At 55.2% G+C, this 27,663-nt stretch overlaps 1 protein-coding gene across 1 annotated transcript; it reads right to left on the bottom strand.

Annotated features, from left to right (window-relative positions):
- Positions 1 to 187: 187 nt before the first annotated feature.
- MYH7B (myosin heavy chain 7B) lies at positions 188 to 27,184 on the bottom strand. Its single transcript, XM_053958380.1, has 42 exons — positions 27,080 to 27,184; positions 26,229 to 26,332; positions 24,436 to 24,579; positions 24,175 to 24,331; positions 24,047 to 24,074; positions 22,942 to 23,038; positions 22,050 to 22,073; positions 20,248 to 20,340; positions 19,461 to 19,524; positions 19,263 to 19,361; positions 18,171 to 18,274; positions 17,176 to 17,314; positions 15,975 to 16,093; positions 15,072 to 15,221; positions 14,565 to 14,735; positions 13,700 to 13,879; positions 13,483 to 13,615; positions 12,963 to 13,039; positions 11,288 to 11,375; positions 10,749 to 10,866; positions 10,072 to 10,195; positions 9,565 to 9,701; positions 8,909 to 9,164; positions 8,156 to 8,398; positions 7,600 to 7,776; positions 7,109 to 7,254; positions 6,491 to 6,581; positions 5,542 to 5,931; positions 5,025 to 5,151; positions 4,587 to 4,705; positions 4,195 to 4,391; positions 3,699 to 4,048; positions 3,126 to 3,250; positions 2,732 to 2,847; positions 2,417 to 2,609; positions 2,137 to 2,340; positions 1,905 to 2,030; positions 1,625 to 1,795; positions 1,240 to 1,344; positions 755 to 850; positions 478 to 615; positions 188 to 273 (listed from the first exon to the last, which is right to left on the bottom strand). The coding sequence occupies exons 1-42, from the start codon at positions 27,174 to 27,176 to the stop codon at positions 268 to 270; spliced, it is 5,823 nt and encodes a 1,940-aa protein (XP_053814355.1). The 5' UTR covers positions 27,177 to 27,184; the 3' UTR covers positions 188 to 267.
- Positions 27,185 to 27,663: the final 479 nt, after the last annotated feature.

Below are 27,663 nucleotides of genomic sequence, written 5' to 3'. Positions count from 1 at the left end.
GCTCTTTTCCCAAAACCCATCCCAAGCCAGGGCCATAGAGCTGGGAGAGAGAGGATTGAGCTTCTCTCCTTCCTGTGTCTCCCTGTGGAAAATGCTCCCCTAGACCCCAGGGGCAGAGGCCAAGGCCCTGGTTACCCTGTGACACACAACAGAGCCAGTCCTGCCAGGTCTACGTTTTATTCATGCAGTGCAAAGCTGACAGTGACAGCCGCTTGCCTCCAACCTACAGCAGCAGCTGGGACAGGGCAGGGCAGGGCAGCCGGGCTCCTAATGCTGGAAAAAATCCCCAAAGGGCTTTGGTGAGAGGCAGGAACTGGAGGCAGGGAGCACTCTGCCACCCTTCAGCCCCAGCATCAGCGGGAGGTGAAGCAGCAGTGCCACAGCCGGGTGTGACCGTGGCTCTGTGGTCACTCCCCTGGCTCCAGGGCTGGCAGGAGCCGTGCCCACCTCCCCACGCTCCCATCCAGGAGTGCCCACCTTGGAGACGACAACGTCCCTGGTGCGGGCGCGCAGTTTGTTGACCTGGGTCTCGGCGATATCGGCGCGTTCCTCAGCGTCGTCCAGCTCGTGCTGCACCTTGCGGTACTTCACCAGGTTGGAGTTGGCCTGCTGCTCCTGGGAAGGGAGAGGGGAGGGGGCATAGGGGACAGCTCCGAGCTCCCCACATTGCTGTCGTGGCCCCTGGCAGCCATGGCAGGCAGTGCCAGGGAGGGGCAGCCCTGTCCCCTGTCCCAGAGCAGTGATGGGCACTTACCGCCTCCTCAAACTGGCGCTTGTAGCTCTTGACCTTGCTCTGCAGCTTGTCAATCAGGTCCTGCATCCGAGCCAGGTTCTTCCTGTCTTCCTCGGCCTGCAAGTGCCCCAGCTCCCTTAGCCAGACCCCAGCAGCCCCTCACCTCCACCTTTATCAGAGTCCCAGTGGTGCCAGCTCACAAACAGTACCAGCCTGCCCCACCAACCCAGCCCGGTGTCACAGCACCCATCCCTTGGTCCCCCCTTGTGTCCCACCACCCAGCTCAGGAGGTACTGGGAAATGGGCAGAAGGACCCAGAGGAGGGAGAGGATGTTGTGACATGGAGAAGCTTGTGCAGTTGTTGTCAATGCCCACACAGAGCCCAGAAGAAGCTCAGGCTGGGCTGGACTTTGTGGATGGGTTCTTGGGTAACATGAGGCCAAGCAAAGAGAAGTGTGCCAGGTGCTGCTGGACCAGGGCTGGACCCGTGTCCAGAACTGCTGTACCTGGTAGCTCAGCTCCTTGATCCTGCGCTCGTACTTGCGAATGCCCTTCTGGGCCTCTGCCATCTTCTTCTGCTCCGCATCCAGCTCTCCCTCCAGCTCCCGCACCTGCGGGGGGCACAGACTGGTTCAGCACTTGGCTCCCAAGCACCAATGCCAGCCCAGCTAAAGCCAAGCCACTTTCCCAGATCAGAGAAGCCTCAGCAGAGGCTAAAACCATCCTGAGCAGGGCCTGGCCTGGCAGGGCCTTGAGGACTGTCCCCTGGTCCCCCAGAGGCACCACCTGTCCTCAGAGGGATGGGGCAGAGTCTGGTGCCACAGGGTCTGGGGCAGCCCCAGGAGTTGGCTCCTGAAGAACACAGCCAGGGATCTGCCCCTACTGTCTCACCCTGGCCTCCAGCTTCTGGATCTGCTTCTTGCCCCCCTTGAGAGCAATCTGCTCTGCCTCGTCCAGACGCATCTGCAGGTCCTTGATGGTCTGCTCCATGTTCTTCTTCATGCGCTCCAAGTGTGCGCTCGTGTCCTGCTCCTTCTTCAGCTCCTCTGCCATCATGGCAGCCTGCGAGGCCAAGAGCAGGGGGACATCACCTCAAGGCCAGGCAGCCCTGCCAGGCCAGGGGCTCAGTGGAGTTGTGAGACCCATGCAGCAGTCCCCACCACTCTCTTACATCTGTGATGGCCTTCTTTGCCTTCTCCTCGGCGTTGCGACACTCCTGCACCGCATCTTCCACCTCGTTGCTCAGCTGGGAGACATCTGCCTCCAGCTTCTTCTTTTGGTTGATCAGACCCATGTTCTGCACACAGAGCAGGTTCAGTGTGACCGGGGCTGGTCATTCACCACAGCTGGACAGCCTCCTGGCTCTCCCACCAGTGCAGACATGGGAATTGGCAGTGCCTCACCTGGGAATGGAGCAGGGTGACCCTCTCGGTGGTCTCCAGCAGCTCCTGCTCTGCCAGCTTCCTGCTCCTCTCTGCCTGCTCCAGTGCTGCCCGCAGCTCCTCCACCTCTGCCACCAGCAGGTTGTTGCGGCGCTCCAGGGCACCCGCCTGCTCCTTCAGGTCGTCGTTGTGGCGCTGGGTGTCATCCAGCTCGATCTGCAGGTCCTGTGGGGCAGTGTGAGGTCAGTGGGGACAGCCAGGAGCCGGCTGGCAGCAGGGACAGCACCAAGTCTGTCCCAACCTTGATCTGGGCCTGGAGCTGGCGGGCCAGCTTCTGGAACTCGGCAGCCTGGCGATTGGCATGGTTCAGCTGGATCTCCATCTCGTTCAGGTCCCCCTCCATCTTCTTCCTCAGCCGCACGGCCTCATTCTTGGCCCGGGCCTCTGCATCGAGCGAGGCCTGCATGGAGTCCATGGCGCGCTGGTGGTTGCGCCTGCAGGAGAGGCCACGCATCAGCCACGTCCCCTGGGGACACCCTGGAGCAGCCCTGCCAGGGCCACAGTGCCAGCTCTGTCCCTGAAGCGACATCCCAGCCTGTCCCCTCACCCCACACACCTCAGGTTCTCAAACTCCTCATCCTTCTCTGCCAGCTTCCTGTCCATCTCAGCCTTGATCTGGTTCAGCTCCAGCTGGATGCGCAGGGTCTTGCTCTCCTCGTGCTCCAGGGCTCCCTAGAGACAGCTCAGCCATGGGAAGGTGGTTCCTGGGAAGGGGGCTCCCCCCGGCCACCCACCGCCCCTGGCTTTGTCCCCCAGCCCATTTCCTATAGGGGGGAGAGCAGGTGGAGCCACCCCAGTGCCTGCAGTGGTTGCGGGACCCCCATGAATGGGATTCCCAGGGGTCACAGCCTGGCTCAGGACTGTCATCCCCCAGCAGCATACAACCAGAGCTGCAGGGTGGGCCAGGGGCTCCTGGGGGCAGCAGGAACATATGAGAAACAAGGACTCACCTCAGCCTCCTCCAGAGCTGCCTGGATATCGCTCTTCTCACTCTCCAGCACTTTCTTCACTTTCTCCAGCTCATGGATGGTTTTGCCACCCAGACTGATCTGGTCAGTCAAATCAGCAATTTCCTCTGCCAGGGATAGAAGGAGTTTGGTCAGGAAGGAGTTTGTGGAACCAGCGCTGTGCAAGTGATGTCCCCATCCCCCTGCCCAGGCTCAGCTGATGTCCCTCAGACCCTCAAAGAGCAGCCAAGGCTGTGCTTGGGAACATTTCTGCAGTCTGGGAGAGAGCAAAGAAGAGGCATTAAGGACCTGGGGAGACCTGCTTGTCCAACAGCAACACCCCCAAGGCAGCGTCATGGCACTTGGCAGCACCATTTGGGAGCAGGAGCCATCTGGGGACAGGAGCTGTCTGTCGTCCCAGAGCGTGCCCAGCATGAGAGCAGGACACACGCTGGCATCCCAGCAGGGCTGCTGCATCCCTCCAGCGGAGGGGCTGAGCAGCAAGGCCTCTCCTGGCCAACAACGGACCCAATCCCACATGTCTGAGGACAGGGCAGGAGCCTGGGCAGAGCCTACCCTGCAGGTTCTTGTTCTCCCTCTTAAGGGTCTCCAGGTTGTCCAGGGACTCCTCGTAGGCGTTCTTGAGCTTGAAGAGCTCCGTGCTCAGGCTGCGTGACTCCTTCTGCGACGCCTCCAGCTCCACCTGGGTCTCCTCGTACTTCTGCTTCCACTCAGCCAGGATCCTGTCGAAGTTGCGCTGCTTCTTGTCCAGGGCAGCGCAGGCCGAGTTGGCGCGTTCCAGGTCCACCGAGAGGTCCTCGATCTCGGTCTGCAGCCGGTGCTTGGTCTTCTCCAGCGAGGAGCACTTGGCGTGGGCGGCCTCCACGGCCTCCTCCGCTTCCTGCAGCCGGGTGGCCAACTTCTTCCTGCCGACGGCACCGAGGTGAGCGCTCCCTGCCCCGGTGCCATCCCGCCCCACAGCCTCTGATCCAGGCAGCAGCGTCTGGGAGAGTCCCATTGCTGAACAGAACGTTGCCACCTACAAGGAACCGACTTGTGCCATGGGACTTACTTGGCTTCCTCCAGCTCCTCAGTCCTCTGGATGGCATCAGTCTCGTACTTGGTTCTCCACTGGGCCACCTCGGCATTGGCTTTGGACAAGGTCCTCTGGAGCTCGCTCTTGGCCTCCACCTCCTCCTCGTACTGCTCCCGCAGCAGGTCACAGTCGTGTCGGGAGGCTTGCAGGGCATGGGCCAAGGCATTCTTGCTCTGAGGAAGAGAGAGCAGCAGCTGACCCCAGGCTCCAGGACACAGGCCATGGCACCAGGACTGGGAGCAGCAGCAGGGAACTTCTGTTCCTCCCAGGTGAAGAGCTGCCTTGTGTGCAGGGTATGTCCCACCTCCCCAGTCCAAGAGGCACTGCCACAGTGTCACTCAGAGACCAGCCATGCCCTGAAACCTCACCTTGGTCTCTTCCTCCAGCTGTCTCTTGAGTTCCTCAATGCTCTGTGTGAACGAGACCTTGCCACGGCTCAGCTGGTTGATGAAGGACTCCTTCTCCTCCAGCAGCCGAGTAAGCTCCCCTGGGTTCAAACACAGCCAAAACTGCTACTTCAGGGCTGTAGGGCTACAATCTGCACTAGCCCACACTCTCCCAGAGCCTGTGGCCTCCAGCTGTCCCAGCTGTCCCCCCACCAGGGCAAGCTGGGCCATGGGCAGAGGTGCAACCATTTAAAGGTAAAGGATGCCAGCGAGGAATCCCTCCTGAGGCACAACTAGTTTTTCCCTCCACAGGAGGAGGAGGAGGACAGCCTGCCTGGTTGAACCCCACTCCCCAGCCACACACCCAGAGTCAGAGCACTCCTGAGGCAGCCGGGTGCCCCTGGCTTGTGCCCCACGCACCGTTCTCGGTCTGCAGCCGGCCCCGCTGGGCATTCACGTCCATCAGCTGTCGCTGCAGCTCGTCCACTTTGGCCTTGGCCTCATTCACCTGGTCCTCGTAGGTGCGGCACAACTTCTCAGCATTGGCCTGCAGGCACCAAGCACAGCCTGGCTGAGCTCAGCTCTGGACACATAGCACCAGTCTCCCACCCTGGGATACCCTGCCCTGCTCAGTGGGTCCTACGGGTACACAAGGCAGAGAGCAGGAGCCTGCCAGAGCTCGCTGCTAAGCTAACAGTGGCTCTCTGCAGTCAAGCCTGCCAGGAAATGTCTTCCCAGAGCCCCCAGACTTGACTAGGACAAGTAAAGCATCCTGTAGTGACATAGGGACAAGCTACGGGTCAAACAGGACCTTGGCCATAGCAAAGAGCTATTTGAGACACTACCCCATGGACATGGCTGTGCTGGTCACGCTGCACCCAGCTGCACTGATGTCCACAGGAGAGACCAACCAGCCCCGTGGAGAACCAGGACCCACCTTGTTCTTGGTGATGTACTCAACGTTGGAGGACAGGTCGTCAATCTCCATCTTCATCTCGCTCTTCTCCTTCTCCAGCTTCTGCTTTACGCGCTGCAGGCTGTCGATGCGCTCGCCCAGCTCGGCCACGCTGTCCGCGTGCTTCTTGCGCAGGGCGGCCGCTGTGGCCTCGTGCTGCAGCGTGGCCTCCTCCAGGTCCCGCCGCAGCTTCAGGAACTCCGCCTCCCTCTTCTTGTTCAGCTCCAGCTGCGTGGCCGTGCTGCCGCCCGCCTCCTCCAGCCGCTCGCTCAGCTCCTCCAGCTCCCGCGACACCTCCGCCCGCTGCTTCTCCACCTTGGCCCTGGCCGCTCGCTCGGCCTCCAGCTCTTCCTCCAGCTCCTCAACACGTGCCTGGACACACAGAAAAGGGCAGATGCTCCAAGCTCTGGGTGAAGCTCCAGCGTCTCTGCTCTCCACAGTGGAGCAGTATCTCTGATGATGATGGGAGGCAAAAAGCCACCAGTCTTGGGCTGTTTTGGGAGGCAGGTGCTCCTTGGTAGCTTGTTTGGAGCTCCTGCTCTCCTCTGTCCCTGCCATCAGGATCCAGCTGGCATTAGCTTCTTTCCATGGGAACTTTCATGATTCTGGGGACCTGTCTCTGATAGGAAGAAGCCCAGATATGGATTTTCAGAGTTTCATTACTGGATTAAAGGTTTTTTTTTTGGACAGAGAACTACATCCTGGAAGCTGTTCCTCAGGCTGGTGATAGTGTTCACCTCAATAGCTCATTCTTTAATTTTCAACCCACCATGTTTTGGCAGAGGGCTTGTCTCCCGCTACCCATGCCAGCTTTTTCCACTGAGATGCCCCTGTGCTCAGAGAGGGAGTGGCTCATGCAGATTCCCCTGCACATCACATCTAATGGAAATTTTGGAGTCCCAGGATGTAAGAACAGTTCTTCCCACCATACCTGGACCTCCTTGATCTTCTTCTGCAGCTGGGCCTCCATCACTTGCCCATCTTCAATCCTTGAGTTCAGCTGACTCATCTCAAAGTCTTTCCTGTACAGACAGAAGACAGGATCAGACAAACACTGTCCTGTACAGGTCCTTCTGCCTCCTAAATTTCCCTGCACTCTTACACCCACGCCAGAGGATAAACAAACCCACAACGGAAAGGGACTGCAGAGATAAGCAGCAGCTCATGGAAGGCTCACAGGAAGGGCTGAAGTAGCCAAATTGGCAGACAAGTGGCTCCGAGGGTTTTCCTCCAAGGTCCCAGGGTGCTCTCCAGTTCCCCAAGGAGAACGGGACATGACTGAAGTCTGTACTTGCAGCTGAGGCCCCAGCAGTGTGTTGGATCCTGCCAGGCAGGTCCCTCCCCTCCAGCCCCATGGACAAAGGAAGGTCTGTGAGCCTGCCACAAGCTCCTCAGCCTCTCTGCAAAGTGCCCAGGAAAACCAAACCCTCACTGAGCCTGGGCTGATCACACAGCAGTGCCCGGAGCCACAGCCCAGCCGCCCCTGCAGAAACCACACATCTGCTGGATTCAGACGTGCCCAGGGCCCACGCATGTGTCACACACTCACTTCTTGAGCTTCTCATCCAGCTGCTGCTTGTCATTCTCCAGATCCATTACAGACTCTTGTGACAGCTTGAGGTCTCCTTCAAGCTTCCTCTTTGCTCTCTCCAGGTCCATGCGGACCTTCTTTTCTTGCTCAAGAGAGCTTTCCAGCTGGAGAATGAAGGGAAGGGAAGGGAAGGAAAGGACCTTCTGTAGTACCACCCTTACCCACGTCCACTGGTGTGGGAACTTCACCAATCCCCTGGGAGCCAGAAGTGTTTCCCAGCTGGTCTCCAGTTCCACTCCCTCAGCCCAGGACTGCTCTCCATGAGGTGCTCTACACCACCTCTTGTTTCAGGGATAGTTTGTCAATGGGATTATTCATCAACTGGCCATATTAAAGGGGGATCTGGTAACGATCCCACACTCCAGATCCCATTCAGGGACAGCCTTTGGGCTCTCCTGGAGATGTGACTCAAACCTCTCTTGCTTTATTCTCACTGGCCTGTGACTCACATCATCCAGTTGCTGCTCCAGTTTGACCTTGGCTTTGGTCAGTGTGTTGACCTTGTCTTCCTCAGCCTGCAGGTCATCCAGGGCCTGCTGATGGGCCTCTTGCAGGGCTTTCTTCTCCTTCGTCAGCTTGGCAATGATCTCATCCAGACCAGCCATCTCCTCGATCAGGTTTTTAACCTGGATCAGTGCGGACAAAAGTAGAGACCATCTTCTCAGAAGAAGGGGGTGCAAAGCTACTCCAGAAGCCTGACCCTTGAAAGGCAGGAGTCCATCCATGGGCAACAGCTCTGCTCCCCACCAGCAGCCAGCCCCTCTCCCCTTGGCCAGGCTGGCCCCATCAAGTGTGTTTTCCATGCCTCAGATCACTTGCCACAGCACAGAACCATTTGCCCACAGCCCTCTGGGCAATGAGGCAGGACACAGAGGGTTTTTCCCTTTCATGCCCCCCTTTTCCCTCTGCCCTGCACCAGTTTCCCCACACCAGCAGCCTTATCCCAGATGTTTCTCTGGTGTCCCCACAAACATTGAGGCTGGACCCTGCAGGGAAATTGGTTACCTTGTTCTCTGTGGCGTGTTTCTCCTTCTCCACCTTGGCCAGCGTGATCTCCAGGTCGTCAATGTCCTTCTTCAGCTCTGCACACTCATCCTCCAGCTTGCGTTTCTTGGCGGTGAGCTCTGAGGTCATCTCCTCCTCATCCTCCACACGCTCCATCAGCTCCTTCACCTTGGCCTCCAGCTGGATCTTGGACTTGATGAGCAGGTCGCAGCGTTCCTCTGCATCTGCCAGGTTGTCTTGCTCCTGGGAGAGGCACAGGAGAGCCAGCGCTCACCCTCTGGACCAGGACTTTTCTCTCAGCCCTGCTGTCCTGTCCTTCTCCTTGTGGAAGGGGCAGAGCAAGCCTGAGGTGCTCAGGTGTACAAGAAATACAGCTCCAGTCACTGCCTGTCATCAAGGTTCAACCACTCACACTAACCAGGGCCAAAGAGCAACTCAATCTTTCCAGAGGGAGGACACGCTGGCACAAAAAACAGCACAAAATTTGGCAAGCAAACATTCCAATCCCCTCACACTCCCCTGTGAGGAGAGCACCCTTCCTAGAGCCAGGGGATCACAAATCCCTGTGACAGCCCCAGGATGTGATGGTACTTCAGGTCTGCAGTCTTAGGTTGTGTTTCAGACAGATTGTGGCAATGAGGGAGCTTCAGAACTGCAAGAGGCTGAAGGAGGGTTGTAGGATATTCTGCTCCTTCTTCTACCAATGGATCCTGCACTGTCTTAACACCCCCAGAGAGAGGGTGAGGCACTCACTGCCTGCAGTTGGAGAGCCAGGTCGTTCTTCTCCTGAATCATGGAGACTTGCTTCTCTTCCAGCTCCTTCCTCTTAGCCTCAGACTTCTCCAGAGCCTCCTTCAGCTTCTGGAATTCCTCCTTCAGGTTGGACATTTCCTTCTCAGTCTGAGCAGACTTGAGTAAAGGCTTGATCTTGAAGAACAGCTTCATCCAGGACCAGTTCTTGACAGCGTTGAAGGCACGGATGTTCCACTGGATGGTGTAGAGGGCTTCCCTGGGGAAATACGAGCACAGCATCATCAGGGGTGGATATTCCCCATGTCCCATCCTGGCTTCTCCAGGCCTGGATACGGCTCCATTCTCCACCAGCTGGAGAAATGGCAGAATCATGAATGAATGGGACACTGCACATTGTACTGGCCCTGCTGGGATGGGTGGGGTGGCCTGAATCTCAGCTCTCCTCACTCTGCCTCTCTCTGAATCTTCCAGTGAAAACCAGAGGCTCCCCATACCTAGATCCTCCCTTCCAGGGCCATGCCAGACCTCTTGCAGGTTTGCCTCCATCCCTCAGGACCAATCACTGCCAGCCACAGGCAAACCCCACAGGTCAAACCCATGGACACAAGCAGAAGAGACAAGGAGACACAAAGTTCTGCCTTTTGCCCCCCATCTACCTCCTGCTGATGATCTTCTGATACTCCACACGCATGAGGTACCCACGGATCCTGGCCTGAAGCATTGTCAGGACCTTGGCCAGACGCTCATCTCGCATCTCCTCCAGCAAGCCCAGCAAACCAGCCTTGAAAAACACCTGTGGGCAGAGAGTGGAGTCACCAGCAGAAGGACAGAGGGCTCAGGGGTAACACAGCCTGCCAGGGAAACATGGAGGTGCACCCACACATGGCACGGGGAACCAGACCTGCCCTGAGCACCTCATGCTCCCCAGCAGGGACAAGATGATGTGGTGGGTGGGATGAGGTCAGGCAGCAGTGACCTGCTCAGACTGTTCTTTCTCTTCCCAGCCTGTATCTTCCTCTGCCCTCCTGAGTCCCTGCAAGGGCCACACCTGTAGAGCCTGCAGAGTGCAGGCCTACAGCAGGGCTGTGGCCAGGCAGAGACAGGCACGGAGAGTAACAGGAGGGGAAATTTCTCCCTCTCAAGGATCAGCTGCCTGCTCTCACCTTGGTGTGACCAAACTTGTACTGTGCACGGTCCAGTTCCAGGGAGCTCAGCAGCTTCTCTGTGGCCTTCCTGCTGTCTACAAACTTGTCTTCTGGAATGGCTGCTGGATTTAGGATACGGTAGCTGTGGGGCAAAGCAGAGGGAGGCCATGCAAGAGGACTGCAGCACCAGCATCACCCCAGAGCCCCAGGCATGCCCGTGCCCACTGCAGCCATGGGGCTGCACCACAGGCTGGAGCTGTGTGTGAACTAGTTGCTCCAGGGCATAGGATTGCAGGCACCAGGGAAGCCTGGCAAACTTTAGTCCCTGAACATCAGGGAGACTGTGCCAGGAGGCCACTGCCCTCACTAGGCCTGGGCTAAGCAGCATGGATGGGACCCTAAAGTGACAACCCTAAGGATCCAGCCCAAGGGCAAAGAGAAATCTGAGCCAGGATCAGAGGGGCCTGAGCCTTGCCACCTTCCCCCTGCACCAGCACCTCAAACACCCAGATCTCATCCCAAACTCTCCATGTCTGGCACCCCAGAGCCAACAGCACAGCTATCCCAAACTGGACAGGCACTGGGGGTATGTGGGGGTTCAGACCAGCTCTGCACAAGCTGGGGAGCAGGTAGGAGCCAGGACAAGTCTGTCTGCCCTCAAAACACGTGCTGGGTGAGGAAGAAGAGGGGGTTACCGCTGCTTGAAGTCTGCATAGAGGATCCTGTTGGGGAAGCCCTTGCGGCAGATGCGGATCCCTTCCAGGACACCGTTACACCGCAGCTGGTGCAGCACCAGGAAGGAATCCATGGCTCCTGTGGGGCAGGACACACATGGAGCAGATGATCAGCCCAAGAAGACAGAGGAAATGGAGCTGCAGCCCAGCTCTGAACCCTGGGAACATCCCGTGGTTTGACCATGTGTGTTAGCCTGTCCTGCAGGTCTGTGCTGAGCACCAGTGCTGCAGCCTTCACCTTGGATGGTGGAACTCAGCCTGGAAAACTCATCCATGCCTGCTCTTATCCAAGTGCCAGGCTGCACAGCCAAAGTGGGAGCCTGGCAAAGCTCACTCTCCCCAGCAGAGGAGATTGATCTGGGTCACAGGAGTTTCAACACTGAGATGGGGTCAGGGCTCAGTGGCAGCATGAAGAGGGTTGGGGAGAGGGTGGGTGCAAGAATCCCTGACAGTTCCCACATGTGGTTGTCCCCAGGGGCACTGCCTCAGCTGTCCCCTACCTGGGGTCTTTGTCTCGTTGGGGATGATGCAGCGGACAAAGTGGGGCTGGGTGGAGCGCAGGTTGGTCATCAGCTTGTTGAGATTCTCCTGCAGGGCAGACACAGGGGGTGAGGAGACAGCTCTGCTTCCCTGCAATGCTTCTCTTTCTCTCCAGCTCCTTTCCCCCACAGATAGGGAGGGAGCAGACCCTGAGAGCCCCTTATGGCATGAGAAAGGGTGAATTTCCTCCTGCTATCCTGGCAGGGGACATCCCCACCTGGGGCAGGGTCAGTGCCTCCTGCCAGGGTGGGAGACTGTCCCCATGGCAGAGGGGGCTGGGCTGGCAGACAGGCCAAATGGCACTGGCAGGATCTTCTGTGCTACAGAAGTTTGCTGTGCCAGATGCTTCCCAAGTATTTGTAGGCAAAGTTTTGCTGCAGGGGAGAGCCAGGGACACAGGACTGAGCATATTTCTGGTACAGAGCTCTTTGCTCAGCACCCTGCAATTCCAGTGCTGGTGTCCACACTGGCTGCAGATAGAGAATGTTAGGATATGCAGGATTTCCCTGCACCTCCACAGTGCTTCACCCCCTTTGGCCATGACAGAGGGCTCTGCTGAGCCAGACTACACCTCCTTTTCTCTCCAAGGCAACTCTACTCTTGATCTTTCCAGCTGCCTTTCCCTGATTGTACAGGCTCAGCCTGTCCAGGACCAGCTCAGGGAAGAGAGCACCTTCCCACAGCTCCACATCACCATGGGGCAACTCCTCACCAAAGACACCTTTCCCCATGGCCTGTCACTTGTCCAGAAGGAAGAAAGTCACACTTTTTCCTCAACGGGGGCTCTGCCACAGGGCTGCCTTCTGCAAGCACCTTGGCAAAGAATCACAGAATATCCTGAGTTGGAAGGAACACACAAGGATCACCCAGCCCAGCTCCTGGCCCTGCACAGACACCCCAACAATCCCACCCTATGCCTGGGAGCATTGTCCAAACAGTCCTGGAGCTCTGGCAGCCTCAGGGCTGTGACCTTTGCCCTGTCACCACAAGGCTGTCACGGCAGGACACACCCCTCTGTGCTGCCTTCCAGTTGGTTGAGGTCTGGGCTGGGCAAGTGACTGCTGTGGTGAGCATGGGATGGAGCTGTGTGACATCCTGAGCTGTAAAATGGGCCAGTCACCCCCCAGGACAGGGAGCTGCCTACTCAGAGACCTGCAGGATCCTCCTCCATTGTCTTCCGCCCAAAGGCTGTCCTTCCCGCTGACAGGAATGAGGAGAGAAGTAGCACAGACTTAAAGTGATGTTCATGTAATTAATTATCTAAACATCACTACAAGTCTTAACTGCCGCTCTCTCAAAGGCGGAGGAGCTGCCGCAAGCATCACGAGGGCAGGAGCAGCACGAGCCCAGCTCCAAGGGAGCTCTGCCAGCCTGCAGCCTCGTGTCCTGCCCCAGGAGCACGGGCACAGGGCTGGGACTCTGCTAGGCACAGGCCCCTTGGCCAGGGATGAGAGGGAGTTGGGGGCTTTGGTCTAGTGGTGGTCCCTCAGGAGCTCTGGTGGTCCTTCAGGAGCTCTCACGGTCCTTCAGGCCCCAGGAGGTGCAAGAAACCAAGAGTTTGGCAGGGAAGTGGGACTGCCAGTGGGACCCTCAGCACGTTTGCCTCATGGCCGTGGATGAGGGGCTGGCTCTCACCTTGTGCAGCTGCGACACTGTTTGGAAAGAAGCCGCCTTTTTACGTTTCTCCTTGGACCCTGGCTTGTGAGGCTCCTCTGTTGGGTTGAAATATTGATTACTTACATCAGAAAAATATCTGCCTGCTTTGAAAGACTCAGGGCACCCCCAAATACCCCTAAAATTCCCACAGCCCTTGCTGTCTCTAAAACAAATGTGGTTGTGCCCTGCTGCAAAACAAAGGCACTGACCACCAAAAACACCCAGCAGCCATCTCCCACTGTACCCAGCTCTGGGTGTTGTTCCTCAGCTCCTGGTAGCAAGACACCCCTTCACACTCCCAAAGTCACAGGGCCACCACAACAACCCTATGACCCCACACAAACCCTTAAACCAGCAGCCACCTACTAGGATTTTAGGGATCAATGTGGGTTTTCCCTTTGCCTGGGCTGCCAAGGACAGGGATGCTGCACCAACAGCTGGGCACGGAGGAGAGGAGGGGAGAGACCAAGGTAAAAAATGGGGTGAGGGGTTTCCTCACCTGAAGCAGAGCCCACATAATTCTCATAGAGGGAGGCCAGGAGCTTGTTCTGGGATTTCTGGAAGACGGACACCACTGTCTCATTCAGAGGGTCCTTGTTCTTGTCCAGCCAGCCCACGATGTTGTATGGCACCTGTCCCAGGACAGGGAAGGTCAGGCCAGCCCTGTCCCTGCCAGGGGAAGGTGTGGGGGCTGGGAAGAGCTGCCAGGGACGTACCACACCAGCATAGTGCACCACCTCAAAGTGCGCCTCGTATTTGCGCTTCTTGTCCGGCCGCGGCTTCTGAAAGTTGGGCGACTTCCCGATGTGGTTGTCATAGAGCTTGGACTTGAAGGTCATGTCAGAGGCTTTGGGGAACATGCACTCCTCTTCCAGGATGGACAGGATTCCCATGGGCTGCAGGGAGAGGGGGGATAAAGAGGACTGAGCTGTGTTGCCACGTCCCATCCCAACACAGGGATGCTCTGTGCCACTGAGCGTAGGCTTGACCTGGGAGAGCCCATCCTAATCCAAGTGCAAGACTCTGGCCATAGGGCCAAGCTGTCACTGGCATATTCCAGGCTGCACCTGACCTCCCAGCCCCACGTGGGACTGGCCAGGCCTGCAAGATGTGGGAGTTTGCCCTGGTCCAACAGATTGTTGAGAAGGAGGGATCCTCTCCAGGATTGCTCCTTTCCAGAAGAAAAAAAAGAGTTTCCTTCATGCAATGGTGGAAATATTTTCGACAAGCTGCTCTGAATCAGTGAATGCTCAAGTAAGAAGCACTGATGGGCTGCAAGTGGGTAGGAAAAAAGGGGAAAAGATGATTGCTCTCTGGAGGAAAACGCTGCACCAGGTTTTGTTGCTCCCCAGTGGGTAGAAATAGAATTCCCATGTTCTCATAAAGTCAGAATTTGTGTGAAAAAGGTGTCAAGGGGCTGGAGGCTCTGAGCTGTAAGTGTGGGGAAAAAAAAGTTGGGCACTTGCCACTGATCAGGGAGGGAATAATTTATTTTTGGTAGCAGAGCACCTCTCTGTTGCAGCCTTTGCAAACAAACCATCCCCCAGCAGTAGCATTTCTGTGCCCTGCCTCACGCTCTACCTTCTCAATCAGGTCAATGCAGGCCTGCAGGTCCAGGCCAAAGTCAATGAAGACCCATTCGATGCCTTCCTTCTTGTATTCCTCCTGCTCCAGGACAAACATGTGGTGGTTGAAGAACTGTTGCAGTTTCTCATTGGTGAAGTTGATGCACAGCTGCTCAAAGCTGTTGAACTGCAAGAACAAAACAGATCTGAGTCAGAAGGAGAAGCTCCAGAAGGGAAGGGATTCACTCTTGTGCTTTGCCTGGGTGTGAAGGGTGATCCCTGCCAGGCTCAGCTGTGTGGCTACCACAGCAGGTAGCCAGAAATCACTAGAGATGTGCCCACAGCAGTGTTAAATCATTCATTGAGAGCTGCCTGTTTGCTCCAGATGCATCAATTCAGACAAGAGCCCCTTTTCTCACCAAGGCCAGCAGCTTCTTAGAGGAGACAGAGCTCTCAAACCCCAGGGGACTGAGTTGCCTCTACAACACTCCCTGAACCCACTGCAGGGGCCTGCAGAACTCACATCAAAGATCTCAAAGCCTGCAATGTCCAACACCCCAATGAAGAACTGCCTGGCCAGCTTGGTGTCCAGGGTCTTGTTGATCCGGGTCACCAGCCACTTGAACATGCGGTCGTAGGTGGCTTTAGCCAGGGCCCCCACAGCGTAGAGCACCTGCCAAGGCAAACCCCAGAGCACATAGTGAGCTTCTCCCTGCTGCTGCAGGAGCCACAGGCTGAGAGACAGCTCCTCCTGGCACACAGAAGATGGACACACAGATCCAAGGAGTTCGTGGTTACAGTACAAGCTCCAAAATTAGTTTTGCATTCCTCACAAGTGTGTTCGTGCCTACCTGGCCTATCTTGCCTCCAAGGTCTTAGGATATAAATTCAGTTTAAAGAGACATTTTCAGAAGCCTTGTGCCTGGCCAGAGCCTACAGCCCACTTTGCATAAGACACCAGCTCCTGAATTGTGCTCAAGGACTGGCTTACACTATTCAGGCCAGGTCTGGGTTCCCAGCTGGGGTGCGGCTGGAATCTGACAAGACACATGTTTGGTGCATTTTGGTCTTCTACAAGATCAACTCAGATGAGTGTTTAGATATCCAGAGTTTTCTAATTTTCAGGGCTGAACTCTTCACAGGAGTGTGACTGTCTCTGAAGCAGATTCACAGAACCTGGACCTGCTCTGGCTGGGATCCAACCCACATTTCAAAGACACCACACTGAATCTCCAGCCTTGGTTAAATGTGCAAAGATATCAGCCAGCTCTGCCACCCATTTTCCCTGCTCCTAAAAGCCAAGAACTGTGGATACACCTTTTCCTGCTGCTCTGGAGTCTCCTGCTACACCCAAGACAGTGAAGTGAAGCATCAGTGGCACACCAGTGTGAGCAGGGGACACGTGTCCTGCTGTCCTGTCACTCACCTGCTCCACGTTCTGACCTTTGGTCACGTACTCATTGCCCACTTTCACACGAGGATGGAGCAGCCCCTTGATGAGGTCAGCTGAGCTGATTCCCATGAGATAGGCAGCTTTGTCAGCACCTGGAAGGCAGCACAAAGGCATGAGGAGCCCGCAAGGAGGGTCTGGGAAGGGAAAAAGGAACCAACCAAAATAAAAAATGACCTGCTCTTATGAAGATCACTGCTAACCACACTGTTTTTTCCACCTGCTCCAGTGTCTAATGTGATTTTCCATCCTGGATAGTCTATGGTGTTTTGAAGCTTGAACCTCCTGACTGAGAAGTTACTGCTTGGAGGCCTGCTGCACTTTATCAGGTGCTTATCAGGTTTTAGCCTTATTGATCTGGGATTCTCTATGCATTTTCCAGTGGAGATTTGAATTTCCACGCAGCGAAATTGAATTGACCAGAAGAGAGGTGATTGTCTTTCATAAACTCCTGATAGCAGATTGTAGCTAGCAAATCACCTCTGTAGGGAAATCACTGCCATATCAAAACCTTCCTTAATTACCAGGTAGCAGCTAAAGCCTGTGTTGCCACTCCTGAGGCAAAGAGAACTTTTCCTTCATGAATGTTAACATGACAAAGACTGATCCAGCTAATCATTTCTACTGGATCCCTGCTGAAACCTTCCAAGTACATGCTAGAGCTCCCCCTCCTCACCCTCCCACATGCTGTGAAGTTTACCCTCTCCCTTCAGATTTGCTCTGCAGCCTGACTGTTCTTAGATGTGTGAATTGCATTGGACTGTGCTGAACAACAAGCCAGGAAAAGTGTTAGACAGGGATTGTGTCCTACTCTAACAGCTCTTCAGGAGGCTGTGAGCTGAGCAGGTCCTGCTCCCAGCCTGGCTCCTCCTCTGTGGATGCCCTGCCTGGAATGCTGTCCAGTGAAGTGCAGGAGGCGAAGAGCAGGAGGAGACTGCACAAGATGAAGCCCAGCAGGGACGTGACACCCTGTGATGCTGCTGAGACAAGTCTGATGCAGATGAGACCACCTTGCAGGGAGACTGTCCAAAATATTCCTGCTCAAGGACAAGCCCTTGATGCACCCCCAGCAGGGCCTAAGTCAGTGAGGGTGTTTGGGATCAGGGTTACTGACCACAGGCCAGGCATGGGGAGTAATCCCAGCCTGGGCAGGTCTGGAGCACAGAGCCCAACTCACTTTCAGTGCCATCAGCCTCTGCCTGCTCTTCCCGCTGCTTTTGCTTGAACTTCATGTTCCCAAAGTGCATGATGGCCCCCACTATTTTATAGCAGCCGTATTTCTCATCGCTGCTGAAGCCTAGGATGTCCATGGCATGCTGAGGAGACACAAAGCAGTAATATAGACCAAATTCACCATGCTGAGGTGAGGGTTGGTTCCTTCTCCCACTGTCTCCTAAGGTACTCTCCCTGTCCTGGGGCTGGGCAGGGTGCCCTCTCTGGTGGGCACCAAACCAAGGAATCCTGTCCATGGGGTTTGAATGTGGCTCCAGCTCCCACAAGACCCATTTGACAGCAAAAGGACTAGCCTAGCATCTACAAAGAGGAGGTTCTCCAAGCTGAGGGCTCAGGAGGAGACCTGACTGATCTCTACAGCTCCCTGACAGGAGGGGGCAGCCAGGGGGGATCTGGCTCTGCTCCCAGGGAACAGGGACAGGATAGGACGGAACAACTTCAAGTTGTGCCGGGGAGGTTCAGGTTAGACATCAGGAGGATTTTTTTTGTAGAAAGAGTTGTCAGGCATTGGCAGGGGCTGCCCAGAGAGGTGGTGGAGTCCCCATCCCTGGAGGTGTCCAAGGAAGGGCTGGACATGGCACTCAGTGCTCTGAGCTGGGTGTCAGGGTGGGGATAAATCACAGGTTGGACTCCACCATCCTGGGGTCTTTTCCAAATTTAATGATTCTGTGATCTTCCTTCTCATGGGCACTATGGGAAGTGCTCATCTGCCACAGGCCCTTCCTGATGCAGGGAATGACTGTCCCTTCCCTGCCTGGATGAGGCTGTTGGTGGAGATCAGAGTCACTCTGCCCCTTCCCGTAGGCTCACAACAGCCACTAATGAACCAGAGGGAATTCCCAACTGATTTAAAGAGGGACACACAGGAAGCCAGGGCACGTGCCCAGAGGTGCCCAGAGGAAGGCTGTGCCCTCCCCAGGCCCAGGGCTGTGCACGTACATCTGTGGCCATGAGCTCCTCGCCGTCATCCAGGTTGTCCACCGTTGTCACCCCCTGGGAGCAGAAGTGGTAGTCGTAGGGGTTGAGGGACAGCAGCAGCATATCTGCAGGGGGATGACATGCAGAGGGTGAGGCCAGCCTGGCAGGGACATCCCTGGGCAGAGGGACAGCCCTGCACACAGATGGAGCAGGAAGGCTTCTCCAGCCTCAACTAGAGGGCACCAGCTGGGGGAGGAACAGCCTCTTCCAGCACAGGCAGGTCCACACATGGGTCCACCTCTTCTGTGCTTGCCTCCTGCATGCTATCTTGGGATATGGCCTGGCTGCAGACTGATTTAGAAGTGGCCACCATGCCCTTGTGACTCCAGATAAGATTACTGCTCCCTCAGACCTGCCTAATAAGGTGCTGTTCAGCACCAAGCTCAGGAGCCCTCGGCCAAGAGCTGACCACCCCAGGGGCTGTGCCAGCCATCCTTCTGCGTGGGGAAAGGCTTCCTGAGTGTGATGTGGCACCAGGAGGCTGCTCAGAGCACAGAGGTGCCCCAGCACAAACTCAGATGAGGCGGGGTTGTCCTGGGGATCACATCTACAGCAGGGCTCAGAGAGAGCTGGGCAGCTGTGTCCAAGCTCACCTGAATGACTCACAGGTCATCTCACTTGCTGAGAATGCTGCAAAACACCTCCCTCTATCCCAAAATGAGTAAATCTGCAGCTTGCACACGCTGAGGTCAGTGCTGTACCCACCACCTCACGAGGACTCTGTGCAAGGAGGCTTTGCAAAGCACATTCCCACCTTGCAGATAGACCCTGGGTGACCTCCGCTCCTACACAGTAGCAGAAAGGGCTTTAGTATGGCTTCTCAGCCTCTGAGGATAATGGAGGCTGGGCTAGATGACCTCTTGAAATCCCTTCCACCCTGAATTCCGCCAATCCCGTGATCCTGCACAGCTAGCAAAGTATTCAAGGGCAGAACCTGCATGATGAGCTGAGTCTGCTCATTCCTATGGACCCCAAAGCTGACAACAGAGCTCTCTGAGGCTGTTTTCAGGCCATCCTGCTCTAAGGGCTGTGCTGCATCATTGGCTGCCTTACCTTGCAGCTCTGGTTTCTTCCCAGACAGGATCTGGTAGAAGATGTGGTAGCTTCGCTCTTTGGGTTGCTGGAAAATCACTCTGGATTTTTCCAGAAGATCTAGAATGAAATAGGGCAGAGGGGTCAGAGCAGGGCTTGTCCCTTCCCAGAGCTGAGTACAAATGGTGGATGAGTTCCCTCCCCAGTGTAGCTACTCACAGATGTCAATGTCTGCAGAGGCCAATTTCCCTGAGGGACCAAAGTGGATCCGGATGAACTTGCCCTGAAAACACACACAGGAGGTAAGTGCTGGGCTTGCCTACAGAGCTACAGCTCTGAACAGCCCCTAGAAACAGAATTAATTTCCCACTTCTTGAGCTTCTGCTGATACCAGGCAACTTACTGGCCTCTCTAAAGGGGTGAAGTTCTCTGGTTTGTAATGTGAAGAAGCTCAAAGAGCTTTGCCCAAGGGTTTAAATACCAGGCAGGCAGAAATTTCACTGACAGCAGATAAACCCCTGTCCTCAGGTCTATTCTTACCACTGTCCATTTCTGCAGGGCCCTGTGACACGGAGCCTGCCTGCAGCCCCTGCTCCGTGCTGGGCTTAGGGTCTCCCCCAGCAGTGCCTCCCTCCCCAGGCACAGGAGCTCTGCAGCCACAGCAGAGCCAGGCTGGGCTTAGCAAAAATGGTGCTGCTTCCTGGCAGGGACACACTTGTCTGTCCCAGAGCACTCCAGGCTGTGCTCACTGTCCCTCTCAGCTTTGGTCCTGCCAGGGATGTCTCTCCAGCCACAGGCTGTGACACCAGGGCCATTTGTGCTGGCCACCATTTGCTGCACTGATGTAACCAGAAAAACTTGGCTCTGGCAGTCCAGTGCCACTGGGAAGCAGATCCATCTCCCTGCTACGTGCCTGTGGCTCCCAGTGCACAAGCCCACAGTGCCACCCACTGCGCATCCAGCCCACACCAGCAGCCACAGCTCCCTGTCCCGCTGAGGCACTCACAAAACGCGAGGAGTTGTCATTTCTTATGGTTTTGGCATTGCCAAAAGCTTCCATGGCTGGGTTAGCCTCGATGATTTGATCCTCGAGGGTGCCCTGGAGAACAAAACCAAAGGGTATGTCAGCTCCCACAGCCAGAGGGGATCTGTCACCAAGAGCACGGAGCAGTGCCAGGGGCTCCTTGCTGCACTCCTCAGCTGTCCGTGGGACCTGCTGCTCCCGAGGCATCTCCACGTGCCCAGGCCATGCAGCTCAGTTTATCAGCACAGCTGGGGTTTGCAGCAGTGCCCTCTGTGGCCTTCTCCTCACCTAAACTGGAGCCCCAGGCTGCTGTCCCCTCTGCACACAGCAGTCCTTACCCCTATTCTTAGGAGCTACACTATGCAAACCAAGAGCAAGCTGATGTTGTCACAACAGGCTGAATCATTTCAAGCTCTCTGACACCAGGCATTTCCTCTTCCACAAACCAAAGTCTAGAACAGCTCACATCAACAGCACACAGTGAAACAAGAGGTCCTTACACCAACAACATGGATTGCAGGGTCCCACTGTGATGGGAATACACCACAAGTCCCAGCTGGCAAGATCTGCTGGCAATACTGGGGCTCTCCTGAGCAAGGCCTAGGATGAATCCTCTCCTAACCTTGTTTGCCCATTTGTGTTTCTCTGTTCAAAGATAAAGGGACAGTCTCTGCCTAATGCAGGTAAAGCAAGACAAGGATTTGAAGAGCAGAGCAAGAGACTGGTGCTACACCACATGAAGGACGGTGGGTTTGACACCTGATACAGAGTTTGGTGGCACAGACACCTGCAGGAGTTTTCATGAGAGCTTTGCCCATGCTCTCACACATTACAATCCACAGGGCTTTCCTCAGGTGGAGATCACCATCTCTGGGCTGTCCACCCAGAGCCACCCTCTCTTTCCAATTCTGGAACCACAACTGCTCTCCACCTCTGCAGCTCCATCTGTGTGAAGGGCAAAAGAGACAGGGAGCAGCTGTGCATCACACCGTTACCAACACACTATCACCTGAGTATCCCTTGAGCTCTTATCTCTAAATTCAGCCTGGCCTAAAATTACCTGGCCTGGGCAGCCCCAAGACCCACAGGTTCAGCCCCTGAGCTGCTTCACTCTGTTTGCCAAGTGGCCACTCGTGTGATGATAAACATCCCCCAGCCAAGGGTGTGCACCAGCTAAAGGCTCAGAGAAAACCAAGGATGTGTGACTGAGCCCTCGGGGTGCTGGGAGCCCCAGGGGCTGAACCTTTGCTGGGTTTCCTTGGAGCAAACACCTCAGACATGTCCCGCAGGCAAGGACAGCTGCCTGCAGTGCTGGGCAGCACCAGTCCAGGGCTTGGCATAAGGTGGCAAGCCTGGGCATCAGCAGGACACTGGTTTGCAGCCAGAGCACAGGGCTGCCTGTGGCAAAGGGTCTTCTCCTGCTCCTCAGCACCACCACCCCCAGCTGGCCTTTGAGGCTGAGGAGGATCTTCAGGGTGTGAAGGCTTCACCTCACCTTTGGAGGAGCCCACACCACTCCTAGGCAAACACTGGATAGAAATGAATGTTTATATTCAGAGTAATTATCCCTTGAAGGAGAGGTTGGAGTCAGAGAGGCAGAAAGAGATGAAAACAGCAAAGCTTCCAGCTATGGGAAGGAGGCAGATACAAAGCCAAGTGGAGAACTAAACACTGCCCCAGGTGCTGCTCCCAGACTTAAGGAGGAGGCCCCACACGTCACCCCATCATAGATCTGTGGTGCAGCAGTACTTTGTCCTCAGCATTAAAGAGCCCACAACACTTACCCCAGTTTTAGTGGCAATAGCTGCCTAGAGAAAGGAGAGAAAATTATCTTTAGAAATCCAGGAAAGCCAGGCAAGAACCACAAGAAGCATGGTCAGAAAAGCAGGGCATGACCATTTAGTGCCAAAAAAAAGTCCAAGAGGAAAAAAAAAAAAAACTCAGAGGATTAAACTTTATAGGAGAGGCCAAAAAGTTGTTAAATAGATTAGCTCAAGAAAATAAAGAAAGGTGTCAAAAAGCAAGAAGAGTTAAATTCAAACTCGAAGAAGAGGAAAGAAAATAATGCTGAAGTATTGCTTGTCTGATACCTAAAGCAGCCAGTTTGCTTCCATAAGGGGAAAGCAGGCTGGAGCCTCAAAGTATCCAGAAGAAATAAGCAATTGCAAGGGCAGCTCAAAAATAACCAGCACCAAAGAAAAGCAAGATTCAAAACAAGAGCAAGAAAAGCACAAGGTATAAAAGGGTCAAAATTAACAAAAGGAGGGAAAAAAAGGAGAAAATGCTGAAAAGCAAGGCTTAAAAGAGGCAAGGTGGGAAATGGAAGGTTTACTTCATCCCTTTAATGCTCCTTAAGAGGATCACAGGGATGTTGAAAGAGCAAGAGAAGAGAAAGAGAACAATTAAAGCACCTCTTCCAGGCTGCACGGATTGAGCAGCCACATTAAAAAAAAAAAAAAAAAATCCATTTCCCCTTGAGCAGAATGATTTCAAGCCTTGCTTGTTCAAAAGTCAGGGAAAAGCCAAGCCCTGGGTGGGTCAGACCAAAACACGTTTCCAAATGCAAAAAGTTGGGGAAGAAAAAGTAAGAAGAAAGGGGAAGGCAGGAAAAAAAAATTAAAAACAAAAAAAGAAAGGAAGAAAACAACCAGAACTTGTTTGAAAAGAAGGTCTTACTAATTTCTTGCCCGGTGTGTCGCCCAAGGCTGCGACAATGGCAAAGTACTGAATGACCCGCTTGGTGTTTACAGTCTTACCAGCACCAGATTCTCCGCTTAGAGTAACAGAAATACACAGATAAGGGCATGAGGCAAAGAACAGGCACAACCATCACAGACACCCTGCCGGGCCCCGGGACGGGAGGGAAAAGCAAAGCCTCGGAGGATGGGGAGGCTGCAGCTCTCACTCAGCCCCCAGCCCGCGGGGGTACGCGCTTCTGTTCGGGGCTTGCCTTTGGAGCGACACGCAGCTCCAGGCTGTCCGTGCCTCCACGGCTGCCAGCCCGGGCTCAGCTGCCCGCTGCGGGCCCAGCCCTGGCCGCGGGGCTGCAGCTGTCCGGGACCAGCCCGCTCCGCTCGGGAGCTTTCAGCACGCCCTGCTTTGCCGGGGCATCTCGGAGATGGCAGCGGCACGGGGCCGGGCTGCATGGTGCCCGCTGCGGGCTGCAGGGGGCTGGCAGCCCCGCTGAGCTCATCCCTATAGTTAGTGCTGCTGTCCCATTGTAATCCCAGATCACAAAGAGCCGGGGGGAGCGGGCAGCGGAGCCACCACCGGACACGCGCCAAGCATCTCTCCGCAGCCCCTGCCTTTCCTAATTAGGCCATGGCCGAGGCTAAAAATGTCCGTGGCTCCTGGCAGCGGCGAAGGGTCCTTTAGAGTCCTTTATATAGCCCTTATCTATATGTCACTTGAAATCAACCTGGCCTCCACCCTCCCACATCACCCTTCTCCCCCGCCGCCGCCCCTCCGGCCACCATCTCCCTCCCGCCTTGGCTTCCATTTCTGCTTTCCCCTGGCTCCCCGCAGGGTGCCGGTGCTCGGGGCGCCCCGCGGCAGCTCCCGCAGCTGTCGGGGTGCGGAGGAGCCCGGCCCGCGCGGGGCTTTGTCACCTGGCACGGTGGCGGCGGCAGCCTGGGCGGGAAGGGTGACAGCTGCGGGGACAGGGAGGGGACACTACGGGGGAGGCTGCTCTGGGCACAGGGTGCCCGTGCAGGGAGCACAGCGCGGGGGGTCTCTGCTCGCAGCGGGGCTGGGCAGGGCGAGGGGATGGAGGGGCACTTACGTGATGAGCATGGACTGGTTTTCACGGTCTGCAAGAGAAGGAGCCGGCGTTAGGGCAGCGCTGCCCACCTCAGCCCTGCCCCAGGAGCCCGGGCTCCTGGGGTTGGGGTCCCCCAGGGCAGGGCTTACTGCGGAGCATGTCGTTGTAGGCGTTGTCGGCGATGGAGTAGATGTGCGGGGGTGCCTCCGTGCGCCGCTTGCCCTTGTAGGCTGCCACCACGGGCGCCGTGTACACGGGCAGCCACTTGTAGGGGTTGATGGTGACACAGAAGAGCCCCGAGTAGGTCTGTAGGGGGAAAACGGGTAGATGAGGGATAAGGGTGTCCCAATGCCCCCTCACCTCACCTCCCCACCCCACCCCACCCCACCCCACGGGTGCCGTGGGCTTACGTAGATCATCCAGTGGGAGTAGCGGCGCTTCAGGTTGTAGAGCACAGAGGCCTCGTTGAGGTGTGTCAGCATGGCCATGTCCTCAATCATGTCAAACTTGGGGGGGTTCATGGGCTGCACCTCGTCCTCCTTCACCACCCGTGTCTGTCAGAGGAGGGGGACACGTCAGAGGGACCCCAGCCCTCACTGAACACCCTCTGCCCCAAAACCTGCCAGGTGGAAGGACACCCTAAGAGTCCTGTGCTGGGCACAGCCTTGGTCCCCGTGCCTGCTGTCATCCTGGCAGGGCTGCCCAGTGTTCTGGGTGACAGGCCCAGGGCAGCCCCAGCAGCACCCAGCCACAAAGCCCAGCTGGGACAAGCGAGCCCAGCTTGTTCCCTCCTCAGGGAGAGGGGCTCTTGCTGAGCCTGACAGAGGGGTCCAAGTTGTTCCCCCAGAATTGCTTGACACCCCCATCCTGTGTTCTCCTTCCCAGCCTAAAAGCCCATGCCAGCGCTGTCTTTTGCTCCAAAGAGATCCCTGGTTATTTGGGCAAACAGCTGAAGCCTGTACTCCATCACTTTAAACTGGATTTATTTAATCCCATGAGACCAAGCACGGGGAAAATATCACATTACGTATCTGGCCTGGATGGGAGAAGCTGGATTTAGCAAATGGTCTTGTTAATAAAGACTAAATTAAATCTTTCAGAGGTTTATCTTTTTTATGGGTGAAGATGAAGCGCATGGTGTTAAAAGATGCCAGGTGTTAAAAGCAGGAGGGTACACAGGATAAGGGAGGGCTTTATGTCTCTCAAAACTTTCTGCTGGAAATGCTTATCCAGGGAAAGCTGATATAGTTTCTGATTTTGTAAATCCATGACAAATCATTAAAAAGACAGTTTCAAGAGGAAACAGCAAAAGAGGGTTTGGAAACTGCTCTGTTCTCAGAATTGGAAGGTGTTCTAAATATCAGAAGAAACTTCTAAAATTTATAACTCCTCTATGACAAATTTTACTTTGGAAAGGGACTTGCTTTCCAAAATTCAGACAAAAATATTTCCAAAGCCTTGACACTTTTCAGAGACAATTACATATATATATATTTTTTTTTCACATTTAGCAGGCACAAACGGTTCTTAGTTCTATTCTGACTGGAGAAGAAATAGAAATAATAAAGTCTACCATTTGCTGCCTGGTGAGGCCCTTGTTCTTTTTCCCAGTTTCATACCAGTGTGCTCTGCAGTGAAGTTGCAGGGTCATGAGACTTCCATAGTAAGGAAAGGAATATTAATTAAGCTTATTTGCAGCTAATTGCACTGGATATTATCTTGACAAATACCAGCTGGTCCCTGCTTGCTTTGCCGCGGAGAACTGGAGCCGCCTGTCCCCCCAACAGCTCACCCCACTGCAAATCTGCGCTAAAAGGAGCAGGAATTGGCCAACTGGCCCCTTACCTGTTGTTTCAGGCTCTGGGATGAGCCGGGCACTGGCTCAGCATCACAAAGGGCTGTGCTGGGGGTGCTTCCCCATCCAGGAGCTGTGCTGGGCCAGCCCCACCGTGCCCTCGGTGTGTCCCGCAGGACACCCCGGCTGTGACAGCAAGCCCTCAGTGGGGGACGCTGAACTGGTGCCACTCTTGGCAAGAAACTGGCCTACGTGTGCTGACACTGCCGTGTGCATCCCCCCGAGGCACAACTGATCAGCAGGACAGAGTTATCAGCAAGAGCTCATGGCTTCAGACGTGATCCTGTCACACATATCCCCCCGCCACACACACTTGCTCTCCTTGGAAAAGGAAAGGTATTTGCTTACTTCCTTATCTTTGGTTTCTACAGTGACTTTGCCACCAGAGCTTTCTTTTATTTCCACTTCGATATACGCTTCTTTCTCATCTGGGATCCAAGCTCGCTTCTTTCCTGGAGGAGACATGGGGAAAGGGAAAGGGAAAGGAAAAGGAAGAGGAAAAGGAGAAGGAGAAGGAAAAGGAAAAGGAAAAGGAAAGGAAAACATAATACAGGTTGAAATGTAGATCACGTGAAATTGTCAACTGAAAGCCACATAAATGCAGTTTGATAATGTGGAAAGACAGTGTTTATTCCTTCCTGTGTTCTTGGTCATAGCAGCTGGGATTTCTTTGCCTTTTTCACATTCAGCAGCTTTTTACTTTGATGGGGTCAGCTTCTAGCCTGACAGAAATTTGCTGCTTCATGTGTGCCTGCACTCAGACCGTCATGAGAAGAGGACAGTGTGAGGAAACAAACTTCTTCTCTTCTGCGAAATTGCAAGGAGCAAGTTGGGCCCTGCATCCTGAGCATGGCAAGCCATGGAAGAACAGGGTGGCTGGGACAGAGAGGACACCTCCAAAATGAAAGAGCTGCAGAAGGCTTTGACACCAGTCTCCCAGCCCTCCCATCCCGCAGGGTCGGGGGAGATGAAGGATCACCTCTACCCACACCTCAGCAAACCAGGGGAAAGTCAAAAGCCTGTTTTTCTCACTTGTGAGATCTTCCTGCCCTCCAAGGTGCTGGGGGAATTCTGCAGTGCCTGTGATGCCTTGAGGAGCAGCACAGGGAGAGGGGCAGGGAGGACTCCTGAGAGAGCCATGGCAGAGGGGCAGGCTCGGGGACACAGCTGGGCTGTGCTCGGCAGCCTGGGGCTCTTACCATCGAACGGGATGGTCTGAAGCTTCAGCTGCTCCGTGTAGCTTTTCCGGAGGTACGGAGCAGCCTCCCCAAACTCGCTCATGTCCAGCAGAGACATCTTGTCTATCTGAGGGAGACTTAGCAGCAAAGGAAGAGTGAAAGACACCTGGGCCCTGAAAGGAAGGAAGGAAGGACAAAGGGTCAGTGCATGGGGAAAGTGCCTGCTGCTGGGTTGAGAATGAGTGACATGGTCACCAAACAAGCTTTTAATTTTAGGGAGTGAGAGAAGACAGCGACAGCAATGCTAGCTGATAAAAATTATATTAATGAGACAATTACTGAACACTTTCCCTTCTGATGCTGTCATCCCCCCACTGGAAGTCCCAGCTGGGTAAGCCGGAATCGCTTTGGTGTCAAAATCCACATTCCCACTTTAAGTGAGATTGTCAATAACATCCCTTTCCTTGATAAGCTCAGCTAAAACCTATCCCAGCTCTACAGACCCATTGGAGCCCTGGTGCCCTGCACAAAGACCTAGGGCTGTTCTGCTGAGCAATACTGCAGCAAGATAAAAGCAAGGCTGGATGTATTATCCCTGGGAAGAC

This window comes from Vidua chalybeata, chromosome 17 (assembly GCF_026979565.1).
Source record: "Vidua chalybeata isolate OUT-0048 chromosome 17, bVidCha1 merged haplotype, whole genome shotgun sequence".
NCBI classification, from domain to species: domain Eukaryota; kingdom Metazoa; phylum Chordata; class Aves; order Passeriformes; family Viduidae; genus Vidua; species Vidua chalybeata.
The sequence above is the reverse complement of the archived record's forward strand: the minus strand, read 5'-3'. Positions and strand labels throughout refer to the sequence as shown.

Excerpts from the sequence above, each read along its gene's own strand:
- MYH7B (XM_053958380.1), bottom strand. The coding sequence starts at position 27,176 with ATGTCTCTGCTGGACATGAGCGAGTTTGGGGAGGCTGCTCCGTACCTC. Across the intron at positions 24,580-26,228 it reads TAGAAACCAAAGATAAGGAA|ACACGGGTGGTGAAGGAGGA; the intron begins GTAAGCAAATAC and ends CTCCTCTGACAG. Across the intron at positions 851-1,239 it reads TCAAGGAGCTGAGCTACCAG|GCCGAGGAAGACAGGAAGAA; the intron begins GTACAGCAGTTC and ends GGGCACTTGCAG.